Below are 27,629 nucleotides of genomic sequence, written 5' to 3'. Positions count from 1 at the left end.
CAAATATTTTAAAAATGAAAAAGTCTTGGACCCAAACCCCTGGCGGTAAATCCTAGAAAAAGGAGAAGGAAAAGTTACACATTAATCTTCTCACCCATCCTTCCCACAGGTCTAGTTACAGCTCAGATCCGTGGCAATAATTGTGAAGATCTAGGCATTTAAAGGGAAGTTAGCACATACAGGTCTGTCTCATCTTACGCTGGGGTTATGTTCCGCAGTCAGCGTGTAAAGCGAAAATTGCGTATAGTCAAAATTACATTGAGTGTAATGGCAGGCAGAATCGCCCACACTATAGGCAGGGCCGGGTCTGGCTGTTTTGCCACCCCAAGCAAAAAAAAAAAAAAAGAAGGCAGTCGGAGTGGCAAAGCAACAACAACAAAAACCAGGGTGCAGAGTGGCCGGAGCGAAGAACCAAAAAAACGAAAAAAACAGGGTGCAAACTTTCGGTGCCACTTACTTGGCAGCTCGCGGTTGCCTCCCCCGGCCATGCTGGTGAGCCTCTGGACGGCTGCGTTCTGGCTAGCGGGACTCCCTGCGCTGCAGACATGCCCCAGGCAGAGGAGTGAGTGCCCCGGCTAGCGGGGAAGGGGGAGGCAGGGGGGTGAGAAGTGGGGCATCCAGGGCTCCCTTCAGCTGGGGCGCTCGCCACTCAGCCCCTCCCACCGTGCTGCCTGACGGGAGGGCTCCGTGCTGCTCCCGCCTGCAGGTGAATTGAAAGTTGTCGGTCAGTGGGGAGGGAAGGACGTGGGCTGCCAGGCTTGCTGCAGACCTGGCACCAGCTGGGGCAGATGAAACGTGCAGCCCGCTCCCAGCAGGGTGCAGCTGCTCCCCTCCTCCACTCCCTACAGTGGCGCACTGAAAGTCATTGGCGAAACAAACAAACAAACAAAAAAAACCCAGGCGGGTACCGTATTTAAATTATTTTTCTCTCTTTTGTTTTTGCCAACCGCGTAAAGCTGAATTTGCACATGTTAAATGCACATAAGATGCGACAGACCTGTCCACCCCTGCTCCCCACAAACAAAACCACAAAGTCAATGTTTGATTGGTTCTCTTTCTGCTGTCCACATCAGATATAAGTGATGATGCCCCCAAATAAACTACTATCTTTCCTGCGGCTTGAATAACTGCCTGCTTATTTAGGGGGGCAATAGCACCATTTACTCTTTGCTGTGGGACTGTTTATCAATGTGATTTCAGAAAAAAAGTCTCATGCACACCCCCTCCCTCCTTACATCGTGGTGATATCCATACAAAAATCAACTGCATGGATCACACACCATTGCACTCTAACCGCTGACCATCTCCAACAAGACCACTTCTGACATTCCAAACCTCTGAGCAACTTCAAAGAGCTTCCTATCCCCCCACCCCCTAAATTTTGATTGCTTTATTTCTCCTTATGTGTGGAATTTCCCCTCCCCAAAATCACCCTGCTCTGAGGCCCAAGATAGGAAATATTCAGTCCTGCAGGAACAAGAAGATACAAATCTCATGACCCGTCAGGGCTAGAATCGGAAGAAAGGGAAGATTCTTGGTCTCCTAGTGAGAAGCACAGCACTTGCTTCCAGCGCTGAAAGGGGTCATGTTATCAAACTTCGAAGTCCTGCCATTATAAGTTCCACTTTCAAAAGTGACAGACACTTAGAAGCATCAGTTTCACTGAAAGTTAACGGGAGTTGGGAAGCTAAGTAGCTAAGGTGCTTTTTAAAGTTTTACCCTTTGTCTAGAACAATATTTTAGGAAAAGCTTAGAAATTTTAAAGTCAGTCGATTTTTTTTCTCTCTCCCTGTACAGTTGCACTCCTAGTACTAGGAAAGTTTGGTCTTAGAAGTGGAAGGGGAAAAGATAGTTCCAATATAATGTTTAAGAACTCACTAAAACATTTATAAGATGGAGTAGAATGTGATACATATACAGAATACATCCACTGTGGTTTGTATGCCATACAGGGCATGCCAGTCCTTCTTAAAAACACTTCTCTGCACTGCCCACAGCCAGCAAATTTAGTCAGATTAGGAAGACTAAAAGCTGAAAATCACGCTCACCTTTGGATTTTCCAGAGCACCCTGCTCTCTCTCTTCTTTAGGCCACAATCCTGAAACTGAGACATGTGAACAGTCTGCTGTGCTTTGGCACAATGCAGGTGAAATCAATGGGGTGCTGCATGTGGAGGCAGCTGTCCACCCTGCAGACCCAGGCCCTTATACTGCAGGTGTCTTGTGGCTGGGACTTACTTTACTCGTGTGCCTTGACAGTCACTGCTAAAAATCGACTAAGATCCCAGGTGGCGTGCTGTGAGGGTTTCATTAGCACTCGTTTGGGACAGTCTTACTGGCTCACCTGAGGCTTCTTTTATCAGTAGTGCAGTCATCCCAAGCCCATGCCAACCAGAACTTTATTGCAATCCAACATTCTCATGTGCTGTCTCATATGCCGACATACCAGCCTTGGTGTCCCACTATGCTCCCGGCATTTTACCACGCTGCCCCCTGTGCAGGGAATATCTTCCCTGTCACAGTCTGCCAAACCCCCTTCTTTTTTCATTCAAGACCCTCTCTGCAGAGGAGGCCCACAAGAAACAAATGCATTATGAAAGTAGTAGTTATTAAAAGGAAGTCTTCCCCACCTCTGGATTTCCACATACAGCCTGTCTTTGATGGGTCTGCCTTTTAGGGCCTGATCCTGCAATACGATCCACACAGTCAGACCCACCTAGAGCCCCAAAGATTTCGGTGGGACTCCCCACAGGCACAGGGGTCCAGCTGCCTGAATCTCATTGAAGGATCAGGGCTTGAACTGGAAGGTCTCCTGGCCAGGGACTGGCTTTACTTTTGTGGGCTAATCAGACCCAAACATGGTACCAGCAGTAAACAAATAACATTTACACATTCACCACTAGCCAGCCCCCTCAGACTCATATTGTGTTGGGTTTTTAAATACAGAGCCCTTCAACATCAAGAAAGTGGATTACAGCAGGTACAAAACCTATAGTCCTCACCCACACCTACTATGAGAATGGGAAGGGGAAATACCGGCTCATATTATGTTACCATCAGAACAAGTTACTTGCCTTAGATGAACAGGCAAGTAGAATTTTTTTTCTAGGGTGGACCTCATATCTGTCTGTCTATTGATTTATATCACGCTTATCATCTTGGTATCTGGTCTCACACAGGCACATTGGACACACTAGATGAGTGACGCTCAGACCTCAGTGGTTCAGGAGCCAAATTAGTGATCAACATTAACCAAAAGAGCCAGATCTGGAGAGATCAGAGCCAGAAATACAGAGGGTGTTTGGTTGAGGCCCACTCCCTGCACACCTGTAAACAAAACCGCAGAGCACAGCTGTCCCACTCCCTCAATCATTAGCCATCTCTCTCGTTGCCAGCCAGGTGGCTTCTGCACAATGCTCAGGACAAACCCTGCATCTTTAACCATTTTACATGGCTCTGCAAACTCCTTTGATCTCTGCTAGCCGCTCTCCTTTCCTCCCGCGGCCCCTCCAGCAGGGCTTGCAGTCTGGGCCTGCCCCACTTGATCAGTATCTCTTCTCCTCTCTTGTGTACCAGGAGCTGCTGCCACGTGCGGTGTGTTCTGATCCCTTGATTCACTCAGCAGGCTGTTCCTCCCCACCCCATTCAGCGTTGCTGCGGGACCTTTCCTAAGACACACACGTTTTGCTCTTGATTCCCTTAGACTCTTAGTTCCCCCACTAGCTTCTAATCCAATTCCCACAGTGATGTTCTGCTGGCACATTTAAGCTGTCAAACAAGAATTTATTCTCTCTGTGCAAAAGGATTGAGCAACTTGCATTTGCTCCTGCTTTTGTGTCCGCAAAAACTGGTCCCAATTTTGGGGTAATGAAGGATTAGGGTCAGAGGGGCAGCTCTGCTCTTCTTTAGATATTCCCCCTCCCGCCTCATCTCGCCTTTACCCTTGACACTCTCAGATCCGATCTACCCAATCCTTAGCAGGCGGCTCTTGCGTTTTCCAGCATACACCAATTTATGAACACTAAAATCATACCAATAATAGTTTGCAGAAAACATTTCTCTCCTCCACTTTGCCAACTCACCTGCAAAATGCTGCTTGCTGCTAGAAGCCAGGGCAGAAACCACCTCATCCCTGGAAGCCAGGATTAAATACATTGATTGAACCCAGATTTAGAGCCGTTTTGTACAAAAACCCCACGTTGGGAATGCAGAGCAATCCTCAACTGGCAGCCTAGCGAGTCAGGCAGATCTGCATTTTTCTCCTGGCTCTTCAGGGATTTTATTAAAGACAGATCTGACGTCAGGGCAAAGGACAAACCCTGCATTTTTCCTCTGAAGAAACTTTCCCTGCCTTCACATCGTCTTCTTTTTTTTTTGTCACCACCTCCGCATTTCACTATATTGCCTTTAGTCAGGGGTTTCTTAAAGGGAAAGTTACAATGCAGTGGTGCATCAAACTATAATTTTAACAGGGGGAGTTAAATACTCAGTGTTTACTCATCATTACGTTTATGTCTGTCCCAGGCCTGCAGGCTAGGTGGCATGGCTATAAGAATCTGCAATAGTCTCGCTGATTGCAGTAAGCTACCGCCCCCCTCAACTGAAAATGCTTTTATAAAAATTCTGGTTATTTTTTATTTGAGAGTCAGGGAGAAGTTCGGGTCTTCCATCCTGCAGACACACACAGGAGGAGACTGGACAAGTTCAATGGAACGATTTGCTTGCACAGTTACCCACATGTAAATACATGGGGAGGGCCGAGGTCTGATCCTCCACACGGCTATATGCTGGTGTCACTTCATTAATTTCAAGTAGAGATCTGGGCCCTGTTTTATACCTGTCATTTTATTGCCCTGCTGTTTCAAGTCAGTGAGATTTTATCAGCATGATGAGCTGTACTAGGGGTTGCCAAAGTATCCACGAGAGAGGCAGGCCCTTGGGATCTCCACTAGGTACAAACCTCCCAAGATAGGACTGGCCACCCTGCCTGGGGTTTGGTCCCGTGGTCCATTTGTCGTTACTGTCTGCTCCTGGTGTGGTGGCTCCCTAGTGTGATGCCATCCCTTTCATCTTTCTGTAACCCTTCTGCCCCTCTGAGTTGGCAGCAACAAGGGCCGGGTTCAGTATCCAGGGGTTCCGTTTCAATAACCCAATGCCAAACCAGCTCGAGCCCCCACCCAGTGACCTGGGAAAATCTTACACACACCCCTAGGCGCCTCAAAGAGGCAATGCTTCCCCTCTCGCAAGCACAGAGTCTCGGTGTAGCAGAAAAGATTTAATACATGAGATAAACAACAAACACTAAATTGGGAAAAACACCTCTACTAGAGTTCATAGACCAAACCGTGAGCAAAGACCCACCCCAGGAAATTGGGCTGTGTCCTCTTTCCTGGGCGCTTGAGTCCAGCAACCCCCAAATCACCCACAGTCCCAAAAGTCTCTGTCCTGGGTCAGTGCAGCCCCAAAGTTCGAGAGTCTATCTGCAGGTCTCCCCCCACCAGCCTGGTAGAAAGGGGCACCTTACGTGGTCTGGGGCCAACTGCCCTGCCTCTCCGTGGGTTCTGCTCCCGCCTTCTCCACGAACTGCTGCGCTTTACCAGCCGCTCCACTCTGCTCCTCCAGCCGTTCTCAGAAACTGCTCCGCTCCACCAGCTGCTCTGCTCCACCAGCTGTCCTGTGAGCTGCTCCAGTTGTCCCTGCAAACTGCTCAGCTCTGCTCGCTCTGTGGGCCGCTCCACCCGTCTCACAGCTACTCCGCTCTGCCAGCCGCTCTGCTGCCACCAGCTGTCCCGTGATCCGCTCCAGCCGTCCTCACAAACTGCTCCACTCCTCCAGCAGCTCTGTTCCACAGTATAGCTTTGGGCTCCCCACTAGTTAGCACTGTACTCAGTGCTCTCAGCTCAGTGATTTTAGCTTTTTAGTGATTTTCAGCTCTTAGTGATTCCAGCTCATAGTAGGGGAGCCCCAGTACTAGTGCACCATTAGCCCAGAGTGATTTCAGCTCAGTAACCTGTATTTAAATTCTTAAGGGAATAAAAAAAGCAACTCTGACATTACACAGTGGAGAGAGAAGGGGGTGCAACTGGTGCTCCTGGCTCCACAAAGAGACTGCGCCACCAGACACAGATACCTGTCCCCAACCTCTCTCAATTCTCTGGGTTTTGGAACCCATGTCCCATGTCTAGCCAGTACCACCCAACTGAGGGTGAGCAATTTGTCACCAAGCAGTCCCACAGCTTGGCAGTCTGGGATAGGGTGGGCGTGCCTATGCAAATACACTCTCTGAAATTCTTTCCACCAGATGTCAGTGTAGAGCTTATCCTGACTCTGCTTACATCCTCCCCCCAGCCAAGAATTTGTCGTCCTGACAAATCACATTCCCTACTATATCAACTTATTGGTCCCCTCCAAAAGGCATTAGATAGCCCACTTTAGCTTTCACAAACCTGTGTGCTAAATGTATAGGCTCCTCACTAATCACCCCAGGTGCATCGTAAGTTAACCGTTTCACTGGTCTTATTATCCTGTCTCGCCTATTGAGAATCTCTGTTGCTATGGTAGAGGGGACATCCTCTTGAGTGATGGATGGGGAGGTTTCCTGTGAGTTCCCCTCGGGTACTGGCATAGGCCCCTGCATTTCTAGTTCTAACAGTGGAGGGTCGCAGGTGCTCTGGACATCCTCCATCTGTATGTCACCACTGTCCAATAGTCTGTGTAAGTCATTACACGGGGGTCCCACCAGTGGCTGAGGGATGTCAGGAATGGACCTAAATACTTCTGCCATAGGGTTTAGGGTGGAAGAGGATGTGCTCTCTTCTGATTCAGTGGTTCGAGACTGAAATCTTGTCTTCATCCCAGGATACACCATGGTTGTGTCTTCCTCCTCAGACTCACTCTCAGATGTGCTGAGTAGGGGTAGGTTAGCTGCAGGGAGCCGGCTGTCCACGTTGGAAGGCGGTTTTGGCACAGCACCTTTGTTCTGCCCAGTTGCCCGGTTGTGGCCAATCTCATAAGGGCTGCCTACCAATTCCCCCACAGGGAGCAAAAGGTTTCTGTGCACGGTCTTGGTCTGCCCTGTACCCTCTTCAGGTTTGATCTTATAAACCGGCAGGTCTCCTAGCTTTTCCATCACTAGGTAAGGTATTGCCTTCCACCTGTCAGCTATCTTGTGTTTGCCAGCAATACCCAAATTTCGCAGCAGGACTCTGTCCCCTGGCTGGAGCTCTTGCAGACGTACCCTAGCATCATATCGATGTTTGTTGCGGCCTGCATTCTTCTGAGCTGCAGATGTAGCTAAGTGATAAGCATCCCGCAGCTTTTCTCGTAGTTGGGATAGACATTGCTGGTGAGTGTCATAGCTATCTCCATCCTCGGATACACCAAAGCACAGGTCTATGGGTAATCTTGGTTCTCGCCCAAACATTAAGAGATATGGGGTGACTCCCGTAGCGTCGTTCTTTGTGGCGTTGTAGGCGTGCACTAGAAATGCGACATGTTGGCTCCAGGTTGCCTTCTGCTCTGGCCGCAAAGTCCCTAACATATCTAACAGGGTTCGGTTGAACCTCTCTGGCTGCGGATCACCCTGTGGGTGATAAGGCGTTGTCCTTGACTTTTTAATTCCTGCTATCCTCAGCACCTCCTTCAGAAGGTGACTCTCAAAGTCTCGTCCCTGATCCGAGTGTATCCGGGCTGGGAATCCATAAACTGAGAAATATTTTTCCCACAGTACTCGAGCGACGGTAGTGGCCTTCTGATCACGTGTGGGGTATGCCTGCGCATATCGCGTATAATGGTCGGTCACTACTAGAATGTTCCCAATATTCCTCTTGTCTACTTCTAAGGACAAGAAATCAATGCAAACCAGCTCCAGAGGTTTGTTGCTGGTGATGTTCTTCAGATATGCGGCCCTTGTGGGCAGAGTTTTCCTTTGAACACATCGAGCACAGGTATCACATTTTCTGCGAACATCTTCGGCCATCCGAGGCCAATAGAACCTACTATGGATAAGTTCCAGGGTCCTCTCCATCCCTAAATGTCCAAAATCATCATGCAGGGCCCTCATGGCCAGGGCTCTGTACTCTTTTGGCAGCACTAGTTGATTCCGTTGCTTTTGTAGAGGGTCTGTGGTCACGCGGTGTAGCACTCCCTGAATCAGTTTCAGTTTGGTCCATTCTCTCAATAGTAGTTTACCCTCTGGGGTAGGTGGGACAACCTCAGCTGGGCCTCGCCCCTCTCTTTTGGCAAGTAGTGTATCACAAATGTCAATATCTTGCAGCTGGGCTTCCTGCCAGTTAGCCGCATTGAGCATGGGCAAGGGAGATTGGTCCAAAGCAATATAGTTCACTGAAGCAGAAGGCACGCATTCAGGGGGCAGGCCCAAAGCTTCAGCAACACATCCATGAAGGCTCTCAGGGGCCTCTGGCTCTCGGCGACTCACACTGCAGATAGCTCTCACGCCATCCGTGAGTATCACAGCAACGTCAGGTGCCTGCGGACGTCTGGACAAGGCATCTGCATCTACATTGCTCCTCCCTGATCGGTATTGAATGCTGAACTCATAGCTAGCCAAGGCAGCCACCCATCTCTGGCCTGTAGCATCCAATTTAGCACTTGTTAACACATAGGTCAGTGGGTTGTTGTCTGTCCACACCTGGAACTGAGCACCGTACAAGTAGTCTCGAAATTTCTCAGTGATGGCCCATTTCAAGGCCAAGAACTCCAGCTTGTGGATGGGGTAGCGAGTTTCACTGTCAGACAGTCCTCGGCTGGCAAAGGCTACCGGTTTGCGTTTGCCTTCCACTTCCTGATACAGTACTGCTCCCAGACCCTCCAAACTGGCATCAGTATGCAGGATAAACGGTTTGCTTGGGTCAGCAAAGACTAGGATGGGAGCATGAGTTAAGCGAGTAATGATTTCCCGAAAAGCTCTCTCACATCTTTCATCCCACCGCTGCCCAAATGGTTCGAAGGGGCCATAGTGTCTCTGCAAAGGAGTCTTTGGAGGCCTTCGCTTATTCTGGGTCTTAGATTTGTTCTTGTTGGACTGGTATCCCCTGGTAAGATCATTCAGAGGTTTTACAATCGTAGCATAGTTCTTCACAAATCTGCGGTAGTAGCCACTAAATCCAAGAAACGTCTTGAGTTCTCTGTAGTTAATGGGACGTGGCCAGGTAGTGAGTGTTTCTATTTTATCGGGGTCAGTACTCACACCCTCTTGGGACACGATGTGACTTACATACTTCACTGAGGTTTGGCAGAACTGGCATTTATCAATTGAAAGCTTCAAACCGTATGCCTCCAACCTATCGAGCACTTTAAGAAGTCTTTCTTCATGTTCCTCCAGGATTCTTCCAAACACAATCAGGTCATCCAAGTAAACTAACACCTGCAGTAAATTCATGTCTCCCACGACTTTTTCCATAAGTCGTTGAAATGTGGCAGGGGCCCCAGAAATCCCTTGTGGCATGCGTTCGAACTGGTAGAACCCTAACGGGCAGATGAAGGCTGTCTTCTCCTTATCCTCTTCTCCCAGAGGGATCTGGTAGTATCCACTCCGAAGATCCAACACAGAGAACCACTGGCTACCCAGCAAACAGTCCAAGGCATCTTGTACTCGAGGCATGGTGTATTGATCAACTGTAGTGCGCCTGTTTAGGGTGCGGTAGTCAATACACATCCGGATTTTTCCACTCTTCTTACGAACGACCACAATGGGTGAGGCATAGGGGCTTCGTGACTCTGTGATGATACCATTCGTGATCAGCTCTTGAAGATGATGGTGCACGTTTTCCATCTCAGAGAGGGCAATCCTCCTAGACCTCTCCCTGAAGGGTCGGGGATCTTGTAGCCTGATATGGTGTTCCACTCCCTTTGCACATCCCACGTCCCACTCATGTAGTGAGAACACCTTGGATCTCTCGCAAAGCTTCTTCCTCAGGCAATCCTTCCACTCCTCAGACAGCGGTGAGTCCCCGAAGTCAAACTTCGCAGGATCTATCATTGGAACTTCAGCTTCACACTGGGGTCTCACAACGCTTTCAGGCTCAAAGATGTCTGCAATCTTCTGCCCTGGTTTTACAAACACATCACGGCGTGTTTCATTAGCAACCAGTATCGTCACCTCCTCCTGGGCTTCAGCAGGTAGGGTTATGACTCCACTGAGAACCAGCACTCCTTCTGGGAGCCCTCCTTGGGTTGGCTGCTCTACCACAGCTAATGTTCCCTTACTGCCTTTTAGGCAGGTACTCCTGACAATCACCTCCTTTTCTGACATGGCAGGCACCACTAAAGGGACTGGGCCCGCATACCTCAGTGCTCCTACTGGCAAATCAGGCATCACTTTTCTTGTGTCCTCAATTTTTCTGTAAGCCGCGGCACAGTGTGTGTGTATCACCAAGGTGTTCAGATATTGGTCTCCTGCTTGCTGTCTGCAGTAATCGGCCAGTATCCTAAAGAGGCTGGAGTTGGTCCCTATTAGCACAGACACATCAAAGGCTCCTTTGGGGTCAGGGCATATTAAAGCAGCAGTGTCCACCTCCTGTCTTACCCCAGCAATCTCTTCTGGGAATTACAGGTGTACTATGACATAGCCCTGATAAGGGTATTCATCCATGCTGAGGCCACATAGGCCAAGCCCTGTCAGGGGCCGTATAAGCAGATGCCCAAGCATCTGCTGGTAGAAAGACTGGAATATGATAGTCACCTGGGATCCAGTGTCAAGCACTGCTCTACATTCTGTCCCTTCAACCTTTACAGTGACTTCCGCTCGGGGTCCTATCAATCCTGGGGGGATTCGGGCCGCATGGTTCCTTCCAGGGGAGCCTCCGCATCCTGCAGGCCTAGGAGGCTCCCTTCCCAGGCCCTGGGGCCGTTTCCCGGCTTTCCCCAGGTGGTCCTCAGCTTTTGATATACCAGCATGGGATTCTCTGCATTCTGATACCTTGCAGCAATGTGCCCACTCTGGCCACACCGGTAGCAGAAGAAGGATTGTCCTTTCCCTTGCTGTCGAGGGGGTGCAGATGTTCTAAACGTAGTCCTCTGGACCATGGTAGCAGAGGGTTCCTTGCACCTTGAAGTCTTTGCTGAATCGAGGGTACTCTCTAGTTCAGTCACTTTCTGTGTTAAGGCCTGCACTCGCTGAGTAAGTTCCTCTTGAGGATTCACCATTAGTGCCTTGGGTGTCCATGTGGATGTTGTGCCAGATGCTTGGTGTTGCTGCACCTCCCAAACCTCGCCAGCTGCCTGCCTCTCTTCTTCTTCTTGGACCTCTATTATCAGGCGAGAGTAACTTGGTGGATTATCTTGCCGTTCCCTTAATCGAAGGTGGAGAAGGATTGGGTTCTGATATTGAATTCCTCTCACAATCTGAGCCAATCTAGTCCGGTCCATTTGCTCAATGGCTACTGCTCCCCTCATGATGGCTCTCTGTAATAATTTCTCCAATCTTTGGACATAGGCAGAAGCCTTCTCTCCCTTTTGTTGCCTGGCATTGAGGAATTTGCAATAAACATCCTCTGAACCCTCAGTTCTCCCAAAGGCATGGTCCAGGGCCTCTAGGCAGTCCCTCACCTTGACCCCAGGGTTACCGAGTTTCAGGGTGCGAATCACATCTAGAGCTGGCCCCCTGAGACACTCTACTAGTCGCCTTCTCTTTTCAGCCTCTGGCACCACCCACTCCTGCAGCATCTCTGTGGTGTGCTCCAGCCAGGGTTCAAATGCTTCCTCCCCAGGTATTGGGGTGGGACCCCAGAAAACAACCTCAGTTTATGATAGGGGCCTGACTCGGGGTGGGGTGGCATGACCTTCCCTAATGCTTGCCCCAAAGCCTTCACCCACTCATCAGGTGAAGGAGCAGTCTCCTGTTGTGGGGCTCTCGGCTTAAGGCCCGACAGACCCGGCATATCAGCCAAAGTTTTTCCCTCTTTCCCCAAAAAGTCTGACATTTTCTTTAAAAACTCTACATCAGCAGTAGGGGCTGGTGAGGGCTGGCTCCCAGTGGTTATTACCTTCCACTCACCATCATCCACTGCTATCATGCCTGGAACCTGTAGAGGGTCCACAGCCGAGGGCAGCTCACACAATACAGCAAAAGCGCCCTCTTCCCTCACAAAAATGCGCCCACGCATTTTGCACTTACACAAGTACTCAGTGGATGACCTTAAGATAGGTTCTATTGAGCCCTCATCGACTGCCTCCAGCACCCCCGTTACCAGAAGACAGTTCCTGGGGTCAATATTCATCCCCTTGCACCAATCCTCTAACAAGTGTAGAGCCATTATACAAACTCTAATCTTTTCCCAATACAACAGATCAAAAACAACAAGGTAATTAGGGGTTTTCCCAATTCAATGGATCACTCAAAATGTGCTTGCGAGGGGTACTGACCTAGGATATCCCGGACGAGCCCCCAAAATGTAACCCTTCTGCCCCTCTGAGTTGGCAGCAACAAGGGCCGGGTTCAGTATCCAGGGGTTCCGTTTCAATAACCCAATGCCAAACCAGCTCGAGCCCCCACCCAGTGACCTGGGAAAATCTTACACACACCCCTAGGCGCCTCAAAGAGGCAATGCTTCCCCTCTCGCAAGCACAGAGTCTCGGTGTAGCAGAAAAGATTTAATACATGAGATAAACAACAAACACTAAATTGGGAAAAACACCTCTACTAGAGTTCATAGACCAAACCGTGAGCAAAGACCCACCCCAGGAAATTGGGCTGTGTCCTCTTTCCTGGGCGCTTGAGTCCAGCAACCCCCAAATCACCCACAGTCCCAAAAGTCTCTGTCCTGGGTCAGTGCAGCCCCAAAGTTCGAGAGTCTATCTGCAGGCCTCCCCCGCCCAGCCTGGTAGAAAGGGGCACCTTATGTGGTCCAGGGCCAACTGCCCTGCCTCTCCGTGGGTTCTGCTCCTGCCTTCTCCACGAACTGCTGCGCTTTACCAGCCGCTCCACTCTGCTCCTCCAGCCGTTCTCAGAAACTGCTCCACTCCGCCAGCTGCTCTGCTCCACCAGCTGTCCTGTGAGCTGCTCCAGTTGTCCCTGCAAACTGCTCAGTTCTGCTCGCTCTGTGGGCCGCTCCACCCATCTCACAGCTACTCCGCTCTGCCAGCCGCTCCGCTGCCACCAGCTGTCCCATGATCCGCTCCAGCCATCCCCACAAACTGCTCCACTCCTCCAGCAGCTCTGTTCCACAGTACAGCTTTGGGCTCCCCACTAGTTAGCACTGTACTCAGTGCTCTCAGCTCAGTGATTTTAGCTTTTTAGTGATTTTCAGCTCTTAGTGATTCCAGCTCATAGTAGGGGAGCCCCAGTACTAGTGCACCATTAGCCCAGAGTGATTTCAGCTCAGTCACCTGTATTTCAATTCTTAAGGGAATAAAAAAAAATCAACTCTGACATCCCACAGTGGAGAGAGAAGGGGGTGCAACTGGTGCTTCTGGCTCCACAAGGCTGCTTCACCACCAGGCACAAATACCTGTCCCCAGCCTCTCTCAATTCTCTGGGTTTTGGAACCCATGTCCCATGTCTAGCCAGTACCACCCAACTGAGGGTGAGCAATTTGTCACCAAGCAGTCCCACAGCTTGGCAGTCTGGGATAGGGTGGGCGTGCCTATGCAAATACACTCTCTGAAATTCTTTCCACCAGATGTCAGTGTAGAGCTTATCCTGACTCTGCTTACATTTCTCTTTTCCTCAGGGCAGAGGTGCCATTTCAGAAAAACTCAGGGGTGGGGGAGAAAAATTGTATCAGCATCCCTAGTTCCCTCTCCCAACAGAGACCACTACTGCTCATGGGAGATTAGCAGGCTGGTCCCATGCCAGAGAGGGGCGGGGACGTGGTGGGCAATCCTATCATGAGGAATAGGGGACACGGTGGGCCAGGGCAGTTGTCCCACCAATGGCAGCCCACGGTGCTTCCTGTCCAGTTGGTGGAGGTTGGGGGTGGGGCTGACAAAGCAATGATTAGTAGGCCTGGTCCACCCCACAGCAGCCTCTGCAGGACCAGGAAAGACACTACAGCACCAGCTGGCGAGGAGCCATGAAAAGCCTAGGGGGCAGCCAATGATGCTCCTGCACCAGGGCCAGGCACAATATTCCCTCACACCTCCTAATTTGTGCCTGTGTGAATTCAGAGTCTGCCTCTTCCTTAAAGTGCGGAAGAACAGTACATGGTCAATTCAGTCCCCCAAGGATGAACCAGGTTAAAATCGCTTTTACCGATCCAGCTTAAACTGACTACAGCCAGGGGAGTTCAAATAGAGATAGCAACTCTGAGCCAGATCCTGCAGCCCTACAATTAGTACCTTCCTCCACAAGCAGCGCCATTCTTTTCCATGCAGCTGCAAAAGCTCCAACTTTAATGCGAGTATTGCTGCAGCGGTTGGCCCTCCAGCCCCCTAGTGTGGCTGCACTTGCAGCCCTCTGGCGGGGTGGACAGGGGTGTGTCTCAGAACATAGGGCCTAACGCCACTCATCTGCACCAGTGTAAGGCCATGGACTTCAGTGGTTTGTATTAGCATACGTGAGAAGAGAACAAGGCCCAGGATCTCCACTGCTGCTGGAGTGGCCTAATCTGGTGTCATAAACAGATAGCTAAGGGTTAATGTTCTTTTACCTGTAAAGGGTTGACACAGGGAACCAAACACCTGACCAGAGGACCAATCAGGAAACAAGACTTTTTCAAATCTGAGTGGAGGGAAGTTTTAGGTGTGAGTTCTTTGTTCTTTGTCTTGGTTCGGTGACCCTCTCAGCTCCGAGAGTGATTTTTCTATCTCCAGGCTTTCTAATCTTCTGTTTCCAAGTTGTAAGTACAAGGATAGTAAGACAATAGGTTTATATTGTTTTTTTGCATTTACATGTGTGTAGTTGCTGGAATGTTTTAAATTGTATTCTTTTTGGATAAGGCTGTTTATTCATTTTTTCTTTTAAGCAATTGACCCTGTATATTGTCACCTTGATACAGAGACCAATTTTATGTCCTTTTTCTTTCTTTTTATATAAAGCTTTCTTTTTAAGACAAGTTTGAGTGTTTTTCACTGGTTAAGGCTAAGAAACGAAGGGAGGGGGAAAATCTCTTTGTGTTAGATTTACTAAGCCTGACTTTGCATACCCTCTGGGTGAGGGGGGAGAGAGATTTGATCTCTCGGTACTTGTGTTTCAAAGACTTGAAGCAGGGAGAGTGGAATCCCTTTGTTTAGATTCATGGAGCTTGAATCTGTATATCTCTCCAGGAACCCAGGGAGGGAACACCTGGAGGGGAAGAGGGAGAAGGGAAGTGAGTTATTTCCCTTTGTGGTGAGACTCAAGGAAACTGGGTCTTGGAGTCCCTGGGAAGGTTTGGGGGGACCAGAGGGTATCAGGCCCTAAAATTTCTGATTGGTGGCAGAGCTATCAGATCTAAGCTGGTAATTAAGCTTTGGAGGTCTCATGCTAGCTTCCCATGTTCTGAACTCTAAGGTTCAGATCTGAGTAGGACAGTTATGACATCTGGGCATTGCAGGAAAAGATGGAATCCTCGGTGCACTTAAGTGTGTTGTAAAAGGCGCTTTGTGCTCATGAAAGGTTGGGGTTGGCCAGCATGGGGCCAGGACAGGTAGAGCATGGAGACCAGGAGCAGTTGTAAGCTTCCCTCCATATGGGGACAGATTTTCCTTGTGAAATACTAGGACACTTTGGTGCACTGAGGGAGAGCTCAGCCGTCTATGAGTTGGCAGATGGCTTGGGAAAAATAGCTGTCCTCTCCTCTCTCCCTTTCCTCAGCCAGCTACACTCCTTCCCCCTTCCACAATGAGAGTCAGGCACACCATAGGGAAGAGTGAGGTGGGAGAAGTGGCTCATTGTTGTGACTGTATTAGCTTCCTCCTTTAAAATTGTTATTTGTCTTCTGTGCTACCAGTGTCTAGGTACAGACTCTTATCCACCTGCGTTTTCTTCCTGTTCTCCATTTTCTATGTTCTTCTTCTCCCGTTCCTCAAGTCAACCACTACTCATCTGTCCTCTCTCCCCCTCAGTATTTACTTCTCTCTGTGGCCAGCCCCACTCTCTCACCTACTCACATTCCCTCTCATCCACCAGCAACACTCCGTCTTTTCTTCTCAACCACTCTCATTCCTTCCATTTGTCTTGCTGCGTTTTCACTCCCACCTGCCTACCTGACCCAAGCCCTTGTCTTGTCTGAGGCCAGGAGATAAGATCTACAGAGAAGACCTGAATGCCAGGTCTGAGAAGCAGCCCACAGTCTTTGCACCTCCTCATACCCCTGAGCCCTCAGCAGTAGTGCCCCTCTTCTGCTCCCAGACGTGGCGGCAAGCAGTGCCAACAGCATTCAGCAGGAGAGTCCTGAGCAGATGCGGGAAACACAGCAACACTGAGTCCCAGTCCCCATCCTGGATTACAAAATCAGGGGTGTGTGCAGAAGAACCATTTTTGTGTATGTAACCAGCTGGTTAGGACAGACCCCAGACATTGGGCCATCGTTTTTCCAGGGCATTTGATCATTCTATTAATCTCTGACCATTCATCCTGAGCGTTTCATTCTCCAGGATCATTCATTAATTTGCATCTGTCCAGAGGCTGCCAGTGGTAATGGCAGTTTTTGTAATATGGACAACTGTTCACTGGGAACTCAACAGCTCAGCATACACAGACCAGTGGATGGTCATCACATGGTAACCATACTTCAGTAAGAGCTTTCAGTATCTATTGATTTGGCTAGGATTAGAGCCAGTGTAACCCCATTACAAATCCCCTGGGGAATCCAGCACCCTTACCAATATTTTCAATGTACCGATGTGTTTGAGTATGAATGCTTCAGTCAGCATAAGCAGTAAATGGTTATGTTGATCCATTAAAACAGACAATGACTAGGAAATTCAGGTTCTCATTTAAAACAGACTGCAGCAGTTCATAGTTTGCCGCCTGCTGCCAAGAGCCATTAAGAGTTTTCATAGCTCTTCAGACCAGTAGGGACCATTATGAGCACCCCCAGTGGGAGCCCTCACCCTCCACCTGCACCCCACCCTCTGCCCCAGCCCTGAGCCCCCTCCTGCACACTGAACTCCCCATTTCTGACCCCACCCCAGAGCCCGCACCACCAGACGGAGCCCTCACCCCTCCTGCACCCCAATCCCCAATCTTATGAGCATTCATGTCTCACTATACAATTTCCATACCCAGATGTGGCCCTCAGGCCAAAAAGTTTACCCACCCCTGCTCCAAAGCAATGACATTAGCATCCTACTTCTCCTTAAATAAGGTCACAGATTCTGCTGGACACACAACAGATAAGTATTTTCTTGATTTTTAATCCATTTTACAAGATTATCTTATTTTCCTAACTAGACAGAAAAGTAGATGATGTTCTACTGATAGTCAAACACAAGTTGATCAGTGCTCCACAGCTGGTAAAAGAAAAATAGAATCCATTAAGAACAGAGATGGAACTCATCTGATCTCAGTATTTTTTGAATAATAGAAGTGTAGGTCTGGAAGGTACCTCATTAGTTCATTTAATCCAGTCCCCTGCACTCATGGCAGGACTAGATATTATCAAGACTATTCCTGACAGGTGTTTGTCTAATCTAATCTTAAAAGTCTCAGATGATGGAGATTCCACAGCCTCCCTAGGCAATTTATTCCAGTGCTTATCCACCCTGACAGTTAGGAAGTTTTTCCTAATGTCCAGTCTAAACCTCCCTTGCTGCAATTTAGGCCCATTGCTTCTTGTCCTATCCTCAGAGGTTAAAAAGAACAATTTTTCTCCCTCCTCCTTGTAACAACCTTTTGTGTACTTAAAATCTGTTATCACGTCCCCTCTCATTCTTCTCTTCTCCAGACTAAATAAACCCAGTTTTTTCAATCTTCCCTCATAGGTCACGTTTTCTAGACTTTTAATCATTTTTGTTGCTCTTCTCTGGACTCTCTCCAATTTTTCCACATCTTTCCTGAAATGTGGCACCCAGAACTAGTCACAATACTACAGTTGAGGCCTAATCAACATGGAATAGAGTGGAAGAATTACTTCTTGTGTTTTGCTTACAACACTCCTGCTAATACATCCCAGAATGATGTTTGCTTTTTTTGCCACAGTGTTAACCCAGTTAATGCAGTACTTCTTCCTAGGCAGTAATTTCCCATTTTGTATCTGTGCAACTGATTGTTCCTTCCTAAGTGGAGTACTTTGTATATGTCCTTATTAGATTTTATCCTTCATTACTTCAGACCATTTCTCCAGTTTGTCCAGATCATTTTGAATTTTAATCCTATCCTCCAAAGCAATTGCAACCCCTGCCAGCTTGATCTCAGACTTTATAAGTTTACTCTCTATGCCATTTTCTAAATCATTGATGAAGATATTAAACAAATCCGGACCCAGGACCAGCCCCTACAGGACCTCACTCAATGTGGTCTTCCAGCTTGATGGTAAACCACTGATAACTACTCTCAGAAATGGTTTTCCAACCAGTTATGCACCCATCCTATAGTAGCTCCATCTAGGCCGTGTTTCACTAGTTTATTTATGAGACAGTCATGTGAGACAGTATCAAAAGACTTATTTTCAAGATATAGCATATTTACTGCTTTCCCCCATCCACAAGGCTTATTACCCTTTCAAAGAAAGCTATTAGGTTGGTTTGCCATGATTTGTACTTGACAAATCCATGACTTCTACTTATCACCTTCTTATATTCTAGGTGTTTGCAAATTGATTGTATGATTATTTGCTCCATTATCTTTCTTGGGTACTGAAGTTAAGATGACTGATCTGTAATTTCTTGAGTTGTCTTTATTCCACTTTTTATATGTAACCCTTCTACCCATCTGAGTTGGCAGCAACAAGGGCCGGGTTCAGTATCCAGGGGTTCCGTTTCAATAACACAATGCAAAACCGGCTTGAGCCCCCACCCAGTGACTGAGACAATTACATACCACCCCTCTGGGCTCCTCTAAGAGGCAATACTTCCCCTCTCGCAAGCACAGAGTCTGAGTGTAGCAAAATCCTTTTAATAAAGGAGGGACACAATGTGGCATTATGTTGGGGAAACACCACAAACAGGATTCATAACACAAACCATGAGCAAAAGACCCATCCCCAAGTAAGTTTGGCAGCATCCTTTTCCCCTCAGGATCTTCAGTCCAACACCCTAAAAAATCACCCCAGAGTCCCAAGGGTCCAACACCCCAAAAGTCTCTTGAGTCCAGCAACCCCAAAATCATCCAAAAGTCCAACAACCCAAAAGTCTCTGTCCCTGGTCAGTGCAGCCCCAGAGTTCAAAAATTTATCTGCAAAGTTTCCCATCCCCAGCCTGGGTTTAAATGAGAGTGGGGAGAATGGGTGCACAGGGTGTTAAGGGGCACCTTACGTGGTCCAAGGCCGACTGCCCCTCTTCTCTGTAGGGTTCTGCTGCAGCTTTCACCACAAGCCGCTCCACTCCACCAGCCATCCCATGAGCAGCTCCAGCTGTCCCACGAACTGCTCCGCTCCACTACACTCCACTCGCCAGCCTGTAGGTCGCTCCAATCATACCACAAACTGTTCCATTGTGCCAGCCACTTAGCAATATAGTCAGGCACTCTCACTAGTTAACACAACACTCATTGATCTCAGCTTTTAATAATTTTAGCTCATTTGTGATTTCATCTTGTAATAGGGGAGTCCCAGAGCAGATGCACCATTGGCCCAAAGTGAATTCAGCATAGACACCTGCAACTAGACTCTTAATGGAATCAAAAGCAGCTCTACTATTTGAGAAAGGAGAAGGTACAATTGATATTTCAGGCCCTCAAAGGAGTCCATACCATCAGATATAAATACCTACCCCCAGTCTCTCTCAATTCACTGGTTTTTGGAACCCATGTCTCTTGTCTAGCGAGTGCTACTTAGTTGATGGTGAGTCCCTCTGTCATAAAACAATTCCACTGGCCTTGATTCACATAATCAGGGTAACAACACTTTATTCTTCCTGCCCCAATAACAGAGAAACTGGGAATCCCACAGCAGCCAAAGTGACCATTTGGGTGGCTGTGGGCTCATGCAAGGCGAGGTGGGTGTGCCTACGCAAACAAGATCAGCCTCTGAAGTTCTTTTCCATAACTCGCCACAATTCACCACCAGATGTCAGGGTAGAGCTCACCCTGACTCTGCTTACATATAGATCGGCACTATATTTGCCCTCTTCCAGTCTTCTGGAATCTCTCTCATCTTCCATGAGTTTTCAGAGAGAATCTCTAATTGCTCAGATACCACCTCTGTCAGCCCCTTGAGTATTCTAGGATGTATTTCATCAGACCCTGGCAATTTGAAGACGTCTAACTTGTCTAAGTAATTTTTAACCTGTTCTTTCCCTATTTTAGTCTCAGATCCTACCACATTTTCACTGGCATTTGCTGTGTTACATGTCCAATCGCTACTAACCTTTTTGGTGAAAACTGAAACAAAACAGTCATTCAGCACTTCTGCCATTTCCTGTCATTGTCTTTCCCACACCCCTGCATTGAGTAATGGGCCTACCCTATCCTTGGTCTTCCTCTTCTAATAGTTCATTGCGTTTAGTGGAGTTACTCTGCTCTTACACCGGTATAACTAAGATCAGAATGTGGCTCTGTATGTCTGGGGAAAAGAGGCCATCTCTGAGTTTATTGTCTCGGAGAAGGTAAAGGCAAAGAGACATTCTCTGGCTTTAAAAGAAACCAGACAGGTAGCAGAGCTGCTCTTTCAACTGGGTTCCTCCATCTGTTGTTGCCTTTTTGCTGCAGCCAGTCTGAGGGAGGAGGCTTCCTTCTTATTTAATGTTTGGCTGCTTAATAGAGGGAACAATTTAGCGCTTGCAACTGGCAGTCAGTGCTGGGGCACCTCCTACTGCATTGGTTCCAATAAGCACAGAACTGAATGGAAAAGGGGAAATTAAACCATTAATATAAACATCAGGTAATGGCAAACAGGGGAACATGAGTCCTCGCCCTTAGAGATACCAAAAAGGGCCTCACAGACAAGAAAATGTCACCCCCACCCCACGCCAATAATAACAAGCCTGTGAGCACCACACCAACACATGCCAATGTTTCATTTCAACTTCTCAGGGATAGTAGTTATCTTGGCCAACAAGAATCTGTCCCACAGAAGGCAAGGAGCTGAAATACAGCAGGAGGGCTCTCTCGTTTGCCTGTTAAGCAGCTATTTCTCAAGGAAAAAATGGTGCCAAGATGGCTATATGGGCTGGTAGCCATGAACTCCTGCATTCCTGGCTACCACATGGGTTCTCTCAGTGGGCTGGCCCAACTTACTTAAAAGCTGAACTTCAAAGCAATAGAGATGTTGAAATCCTGACCCTATTGAAGTTAATGGGAGTTTTGCCAAGGGCTCCCAGGGGGACAGGATGTTGCCCATTGCCCTTTACTGCTTTGTTATGTCTAACAATGGCCTCAAAGCTCGGTTTTTTTTAATAAAATGCCCCACTTGTTTTTACCACATCTAATTCTCACTTCCCTCCCTTTTCTGGAAGGCCACCGGTGGTCCTAGGGGAGACCTGAGCAGTGCTGTCACTTGTTCATCTGAGCTGTTGCCTGTCCTCCCCACAACTGGAGGCTGAAAGGATGCACAGCCTGAGAGTCAGTGATCCTACCCACTCAGGACCTGCTTCTCTTCTCACAGATGCTGGTGAGAATCAGGAGTGACTCCAGTGATGTCAGGAGAGTTGCACATGTCTGAATCCAGAACAAAAGGCCCTTACTATTTAAGTAGTTCATGCAGGCAAAAACTGACACATTCCAATTAAATTGCCAAATGTTTACTAACCAAAAACAGAGACTAGATGGGGGTTAGACTATATGATCCTTGCAGTGCCTTTTCACTCTATGATTCGAGGACAACAAACATTCAGTCAGATCCCCAGCTGGTATACAGGGGCACAACCCGATTGAAGTCAATGGAGTGGCACAGATTTACACCACCTAAAGATTTGGCCTATTATTAATCACAAATAGTTTAACCCACAAGACAGCATGATATGGTGGAAGGGAATTTAACTTTGGGTTTGTCTCCTGTGAAACTGTTTCTCTTTTCAGATGAAAGAGTAGGAGAAAAATGTTGACTAAGCCAATGTGTTCAGCTGGGAGCTGAATGAGCGCACACATGGACACATATTCCCAAAGCTGGGCCCGTGCACTCCTCAGTGATGCGATCCCACTGCAGAATCCTACTCTCCTTGAAAAAGAATTTCTGAGATGCCCAGTGTGGGTGAGGTCATCTTTTGGAATGTATAACACACATCTCTGGTATTAGCCATTTTGTAGAGCAGCAACCACAGAATCTGTTAGTTCATCTGGTACTTTTCCCAGCCTCTAACACAGGAATATTCTTTAGGCTTTGGACTGGATTCTGATCCCACACTACTGTGATCTCGTCCATGCTGGCAGAACTCTGTAGGCTTCAGCACAGTTGCTCCTGGCTTACCTCGGAGGTGATCAGAGTCAGGCTCTGTTTTCAAGTGCCTCACAGTATTACATGCTGGGTTTGTCACAGGTGCAGCTGTGACCAAATGAGAGTTGCCAGCATTGTGGGTATGTCAGTGTAGCTACAAGGATTATTTTAAATCCCACACAGTTTTATTCAAAAATGCCTTCAAAATAGCATAAAGAATATGTGAAGGTGGACCTCGCTGCAGGTGGACCTTCTTGAGGCTAGGTCTGGGAATTAGCTCTCACCCCATCTGGTGCCACTTTCTGTCAGTTGCTCATGCTACAGTCCCTCTCTCTCTGTGAATCAGGGTTCTCCCTCATCATGATTCAGCCCTCTGGCCAGGTCACCAGGCAGTGCCCACCCCCCTTCTGGGGTACAAAGGTTCCAGCAGAAAAGCTGTCCAGATGCCACCTCAGATGTCCTTCCATTCCACATCTCCAGGTCCTATGCCACTTCCCAGTGGCTGGTAGGGGACCTGGGCCCACCTGTTATTTTAGATTTTACCCTGTGACTAGCAATCCAGCTCTGCTCAGTCTCAGACCCTGTTGCTGCTTCCCTGGGCTCCTTCATACCGCACCTCTCTATCTCCTCTGCTCCCTGTGGCTACTTCACCCCTTTTGTAAGACTTCCCAGAGCAGAGCAGAGCAGAGCAGACCAGACCAGTCCAGTCCAGTCCAGGGCAGGGCCAAGCTAGGCTGGGGTGAGGCCCAGGGCTCACGTGCCTCCCTGGGTCTCCTCCTTGTCTCTGGTCAATGCTCTTTCCTTCTAGGGAGTGACTGTATACCTTCTCTCTGCAGTCCCTTCCAGCTCTCATTTCCTGGCTTTTATGCCTAGCCCAACTCCTCCTCCAGCTGAGTTTCATCATCCATTAGGCCGTGTCAATCTCTGGTTCCCCTCCTGATGCAGCATATATGGTTAATTGGCCCCTCCTGGCCCACATTAACCCACTCAGGGCTTGTGTAGGGTGGACATCCCATTACAGAATAGAACTGGGGCTGGAAGAAATAGCAAAATTCATCTCTGATCTCACTGAGCTTACTGGGAGGCAATGTGGCCTAGTGGATTAAGCCCTGGACTGGGACTCCATTTCTGTCAGTGACCTTGGGCAAGTCACTTTGCCTCTTTGTGCCTCAGTTTCCCTATATGGAAAATGAGGATAATGATATTTTGTAAAGCACTTGGAAGTCTACTGAGGAAAAGCACTATATAAGAGCTGGGTATTATTATTACTAGTGTTATGATTTTCCATTCAAAGAGCACTCACGTCCTTTAATCTAAAATCACTTGTTTTATTATGTATATTATTATATTAAGGAAGATAAGTAAGGACATGATGGGGCAGAAATAGATTAACTGGAATTGTGCCATGAGCAGAGTCACTCAGGAGGAAGGTCAGCTGATGCCCACAAGCAGATTTCTATTTGTATGCAAGAGCAGGCTATAGTCAACTACGCAGAGGCTGGAAGGGACATCTCCAAACCCAGCTGGTCAAATGTATAAATGCTTTTATTCTTAAAGGAAGGAAAAACACTGGGTCTCTGAGTCTGGCAGCAGTTCTCCTGTTTGACTGATGGAAACATGGCCTCAATCTACCACCCTTTAATCATTTCTAAACTACCCCTGGCAATTGGTAATCAACATCCTTAACCCAGCACAAGATTCAGCACATCTGGAATTCTGATCGAAGAGGTGGAATTCCTAGGTTCAACACATGCACAGAGAAGGGCGGTGAAAGGCACCTGCTCACATCATGTTTACCTCTCGCCAATGTTTTCAGTGTCTCCTGTTCTCAAGCACCAAACTCACGTGGAAGGGAAATTCCTGCATCACTCATAACCTTCAAAAATTGCAGACCCAGCGGTCCATTTCCCCATATCTGAGATAACTGCTACTTCCTAATCGTTGTCATCTTCTTCTTCTTCAGCTATCCCTTGATGCAAGGATGATGTCTGGCAATGGAATTCATTGGTGGCTTTTTAAATGGCTGAGGAGTCCAATTTTTGCCTTGCAGACTTTCCCCAAGAAGTGACAGGTGTAATCTAGGAGGAGACATAGTTGTTGACTGGACTGTTGTGCCCTTTTTTGCCTCCTTTCTCGCTTCTCTAGCTCATGAGCACCCTATCTCTCAAGTGCTACAATATTGAAAGTTCAGAGTTCAAGCTCTGATGATGATGCATGATCATGAGAGCATTACAGTTGCACATAATGCAATTTGTCCTTATCTTTTTTCTCTTTAAAAGTTAATAAAAAGGGGACAAAAAAGTAAATGTTATATAAATCAATCTATGTAAGTGCTCAATGTTCCGAATTTAGACACCCCTTTCATGTTAATAAAATAGCTGCAAAGAAGCCAGAAGTGACTCCTTTACTATAACACCCAGGGAGGAAGGAATCAAACACTGCCCCTTAAAAAATCTGCAAAGCTGTTACCTCACCTCCTGTCAAATCTCTGCTTAAAACGCAACTTTGCCATGACACCCACCATTCATTCCACAGCAGTGTGTGCTGACACCAATTTCTTATTCTGTTAATTGGGTTTGTGTCCCTGTTTACCAGGTCCTCCACTCCTTTGTTGTCTCCACCTGTTGCTATTATGTCATACGTGAAGACAATAAGCTCTTTGGGCCAGGAACTGGTATTTGTTTGTACAGGACCTTGCACAATGAGATCCCAATTCTTAATCAGGGCCTTTAGCCACTACTGCAATAGATATAATAACTGTGCTAAAACTGACCCCTCTGTTTACTTAGATTCCTTTAGACTTTTTTTCTTTTTTACTCCCATGCATTCTCATTCACTATATTCTATTCGGTTCATTACAATGTGCTGTTTTTATGTCCAGCTGTCAGGGGATCCTTGAGAATACCTGTCTGAGCCAACTGTACACACTCCAAATTTAGAGGAGGAAATTGGAATGGCTAATTCAGTTTAGTGCATGTGAAAGCTGCCGCATTTCGCTCCTGAGGAATCTCAGCCTTCTGTTCATGCAGTGCTACTATTCCCACACTGCCCTTCCAACGTGCCTTAGACCTGCTCTGAAGCACCTCTATGACTACAGCTACACCGCAGCCGGAGGTAGAATTTCCAGCTTGGGTGGACATACCCATACTAGCTTTGATCTAGCAAGTGTGCTAAAAATACCAGTACAGCTGTAGCTGCATGGGCAGTAGAACAGCTTAGTCTCTCCCCTACTATATACCCTGCCTCGCAGATGGGATTGTCCTTGGAGCACCTAGCCTGTGCTGCTGCCCACATTGCCTCAGCTACACTGCTATTTTTATCATGTTAGTTTGGTCAAAGCTAGCTCATGAAGATCTACACAAGCTGGCAATGACATCTCCAGCTGCCGTATGGACATACCCTAAGAGAACAGAACAGTCGCTAAGCCTTGCAGCTCAGACTACCAACAAGGTGGCCAGTTCTGATGGTGGCTTTCACATACTGGATCCTTGTCCATCAGCAACTGAATAGAAGCCGCTTGCTCATTTCTCATAGACCAGCAAAGAGCTGCCAGACAGGAACAATTTCCAGCCATTACTAACCCAAGCTGGATTTTCACCTCTAGTTTGCAGGTTCAAGGATCTCTGACCCATTGTCAATCCCTCCTCACCATAATGAGGTTTTTGAGAAGAAAATATTTTAAGGCCCCTGCTTCTCCAGGTAAATACAGGGCAAAATTATGCCTCGAGTGTCACACAGTGGTCTGCTGGGATGGTGAAGATGTGCATTGCCCAAGTGGAGGTGCCATTATGCCTGAAGAAGGCATCAACTGTCAGTCACTCTGCATCCCATTACCCGTGCCCACCCAGTCTCCCCACAGAATCAAATTCTCAAGCAAATTGCGGCCACATGCATTCTGAAGTGCAATGGGACATTTGGTGATCTCATTTGCACACCAATACACAGCATGCTTGCCTAGCTTACAGCTGTTTCACAGAAGTGCTGACGTCTCAGGGATGCTGGCAGATGCTTCCTCTGCTGTAAGAATCCTGCTGTGCAAGGTGAGATTTCATAAGTGAGCCTGTGGAGTGAGTGTTACTCCTACTGTATATCATGCCAGGGTCAACCCCAGTGCACACCTCTTCTGTTGCCTATTTTCTAGCCCAGGGGTTCTCAAACTTCATTGCACCATGACCCCCTTCTGACAACAAAAATTACTGTGTGACTCCAGGAGCGGGAACCGAAACCTGACCCCGCCCAAGCCCTGCTACCCTGGGCAGGGGAGGGAAGGCAAAACCCGAAGCCCAAGCCCCGCCACCCAGGGCTGAAGATCTTGGCTTTGGTGAACAGTTTGAGAACATAAGAACATAAGAATGACTGTACTGGGTCAGACCAAAGGTCCATCCAGCCCAGTATGCTGCCTACCAACAATGGCCAATGCCAGGTGCCCCAGAGGGAGTGAACCTAACAGGTAATGATCAAGTGATCTCTCTCCTGTCATCCATCTCCACCCTCTGACAAACAGAGGCTAGGGACACCATTCCTTACCCATCTTGGCTAATAGCCATTAATAGTCTTAACCTCCATGAGTTCTCTTTTAAACCCTGTTATAGTCCTAGCCTTCACAACCTCCTCAGGCAAGGAGTTCCACAAGTTGACTGTGTTCTGTGTGAAGAAGAACTTCCTTTTATTTGTTTTAAACCCTGCTGTACACTCTCCTCAATGGACACTAAGATGAGACTTGGGGCACAATCTTCTCTAGCACTGAAGTTGAAGGAAAGATCTAGCTCTAACTAATTATTGTTGAAAAGAATTTTTTTCACTCATTTTAAATGACGCTGCCAGTTGAGCTCTAGTTTGTACATACACCTCTACCTCGATATAACACTGTCCTCAGGTTATAGGTGAAACCGCGTTATATTGAACTTGCTTTGATCAGCTGGAGCGCGCAGCCTCACCCCCCGGAGCACTGCTTTACTGCGTTATATCTGAATTTGTGTTATGTGGGGTCGCATTATATCGAGGTAGAGGTGTATAATTATACGCACTAATTCTGCTGTACACATTTTCCAAGAACCTCAGCTCAGGAGCCACGTGTGCCCAAACAAGACTGCAGGTGCAAATCATTTGAATATTTTATTTTAATGCAGTTTGTGCAAAAAATAGTATTTACTGGTCAGATTGATCAGGGTACTCTAGTCTAGCTACTTCATGCTGCCCTGATGTACAAAGCAATTGC

General features: G+C 47.8%; 1 protein-coding gene across 1 annotated transcript in view; it reads right to left on the bottom strand.

Annotated features, from left to right (window-relative positions):
- The window catches only part of CCN4 (cellular communication network factor 4), a 53,298-nt gene extending 49,066 nt beyond the window's left edge, over positions 1 to 4,232 (bottom strand). The window contains exon 1 of the mRNA XM_050941144.1: positions 4,082 to 4,232. Within this exon, the coding sequence (XP_050797101.1) occupies positions 4,082 to 4,129 (48 nt within the window). The 5' untranslated portion in view covers positions 4,130 to 4,232. The remainder of the gene's footprint in view (positions 1 to 4,081) is intronic.
- Between the last annotated feature and the right edge of the window lie 23,397 nt (positions 4,233 to 27,629).

Source organism: Gopherus flavomarginatus, chromosome 2 (assembly GCF_025201925.1).
Source record: "Gopherus flavomarginatus isolate rGopFla2 chromosome 2, rGopFla2.mat.asm, whole genome shotgun sequence".
Classification (NCBI taxonomy): Eukaryota; Metazoa; Chordata; order Testudines; family Testudinidae; genus Gopherus; species Gopherus flavomarginatus.
Note: the sequence above shows the minus strand (reverse complement) of the source record. Positions and strands in the feature narration are given on the sequence as shown.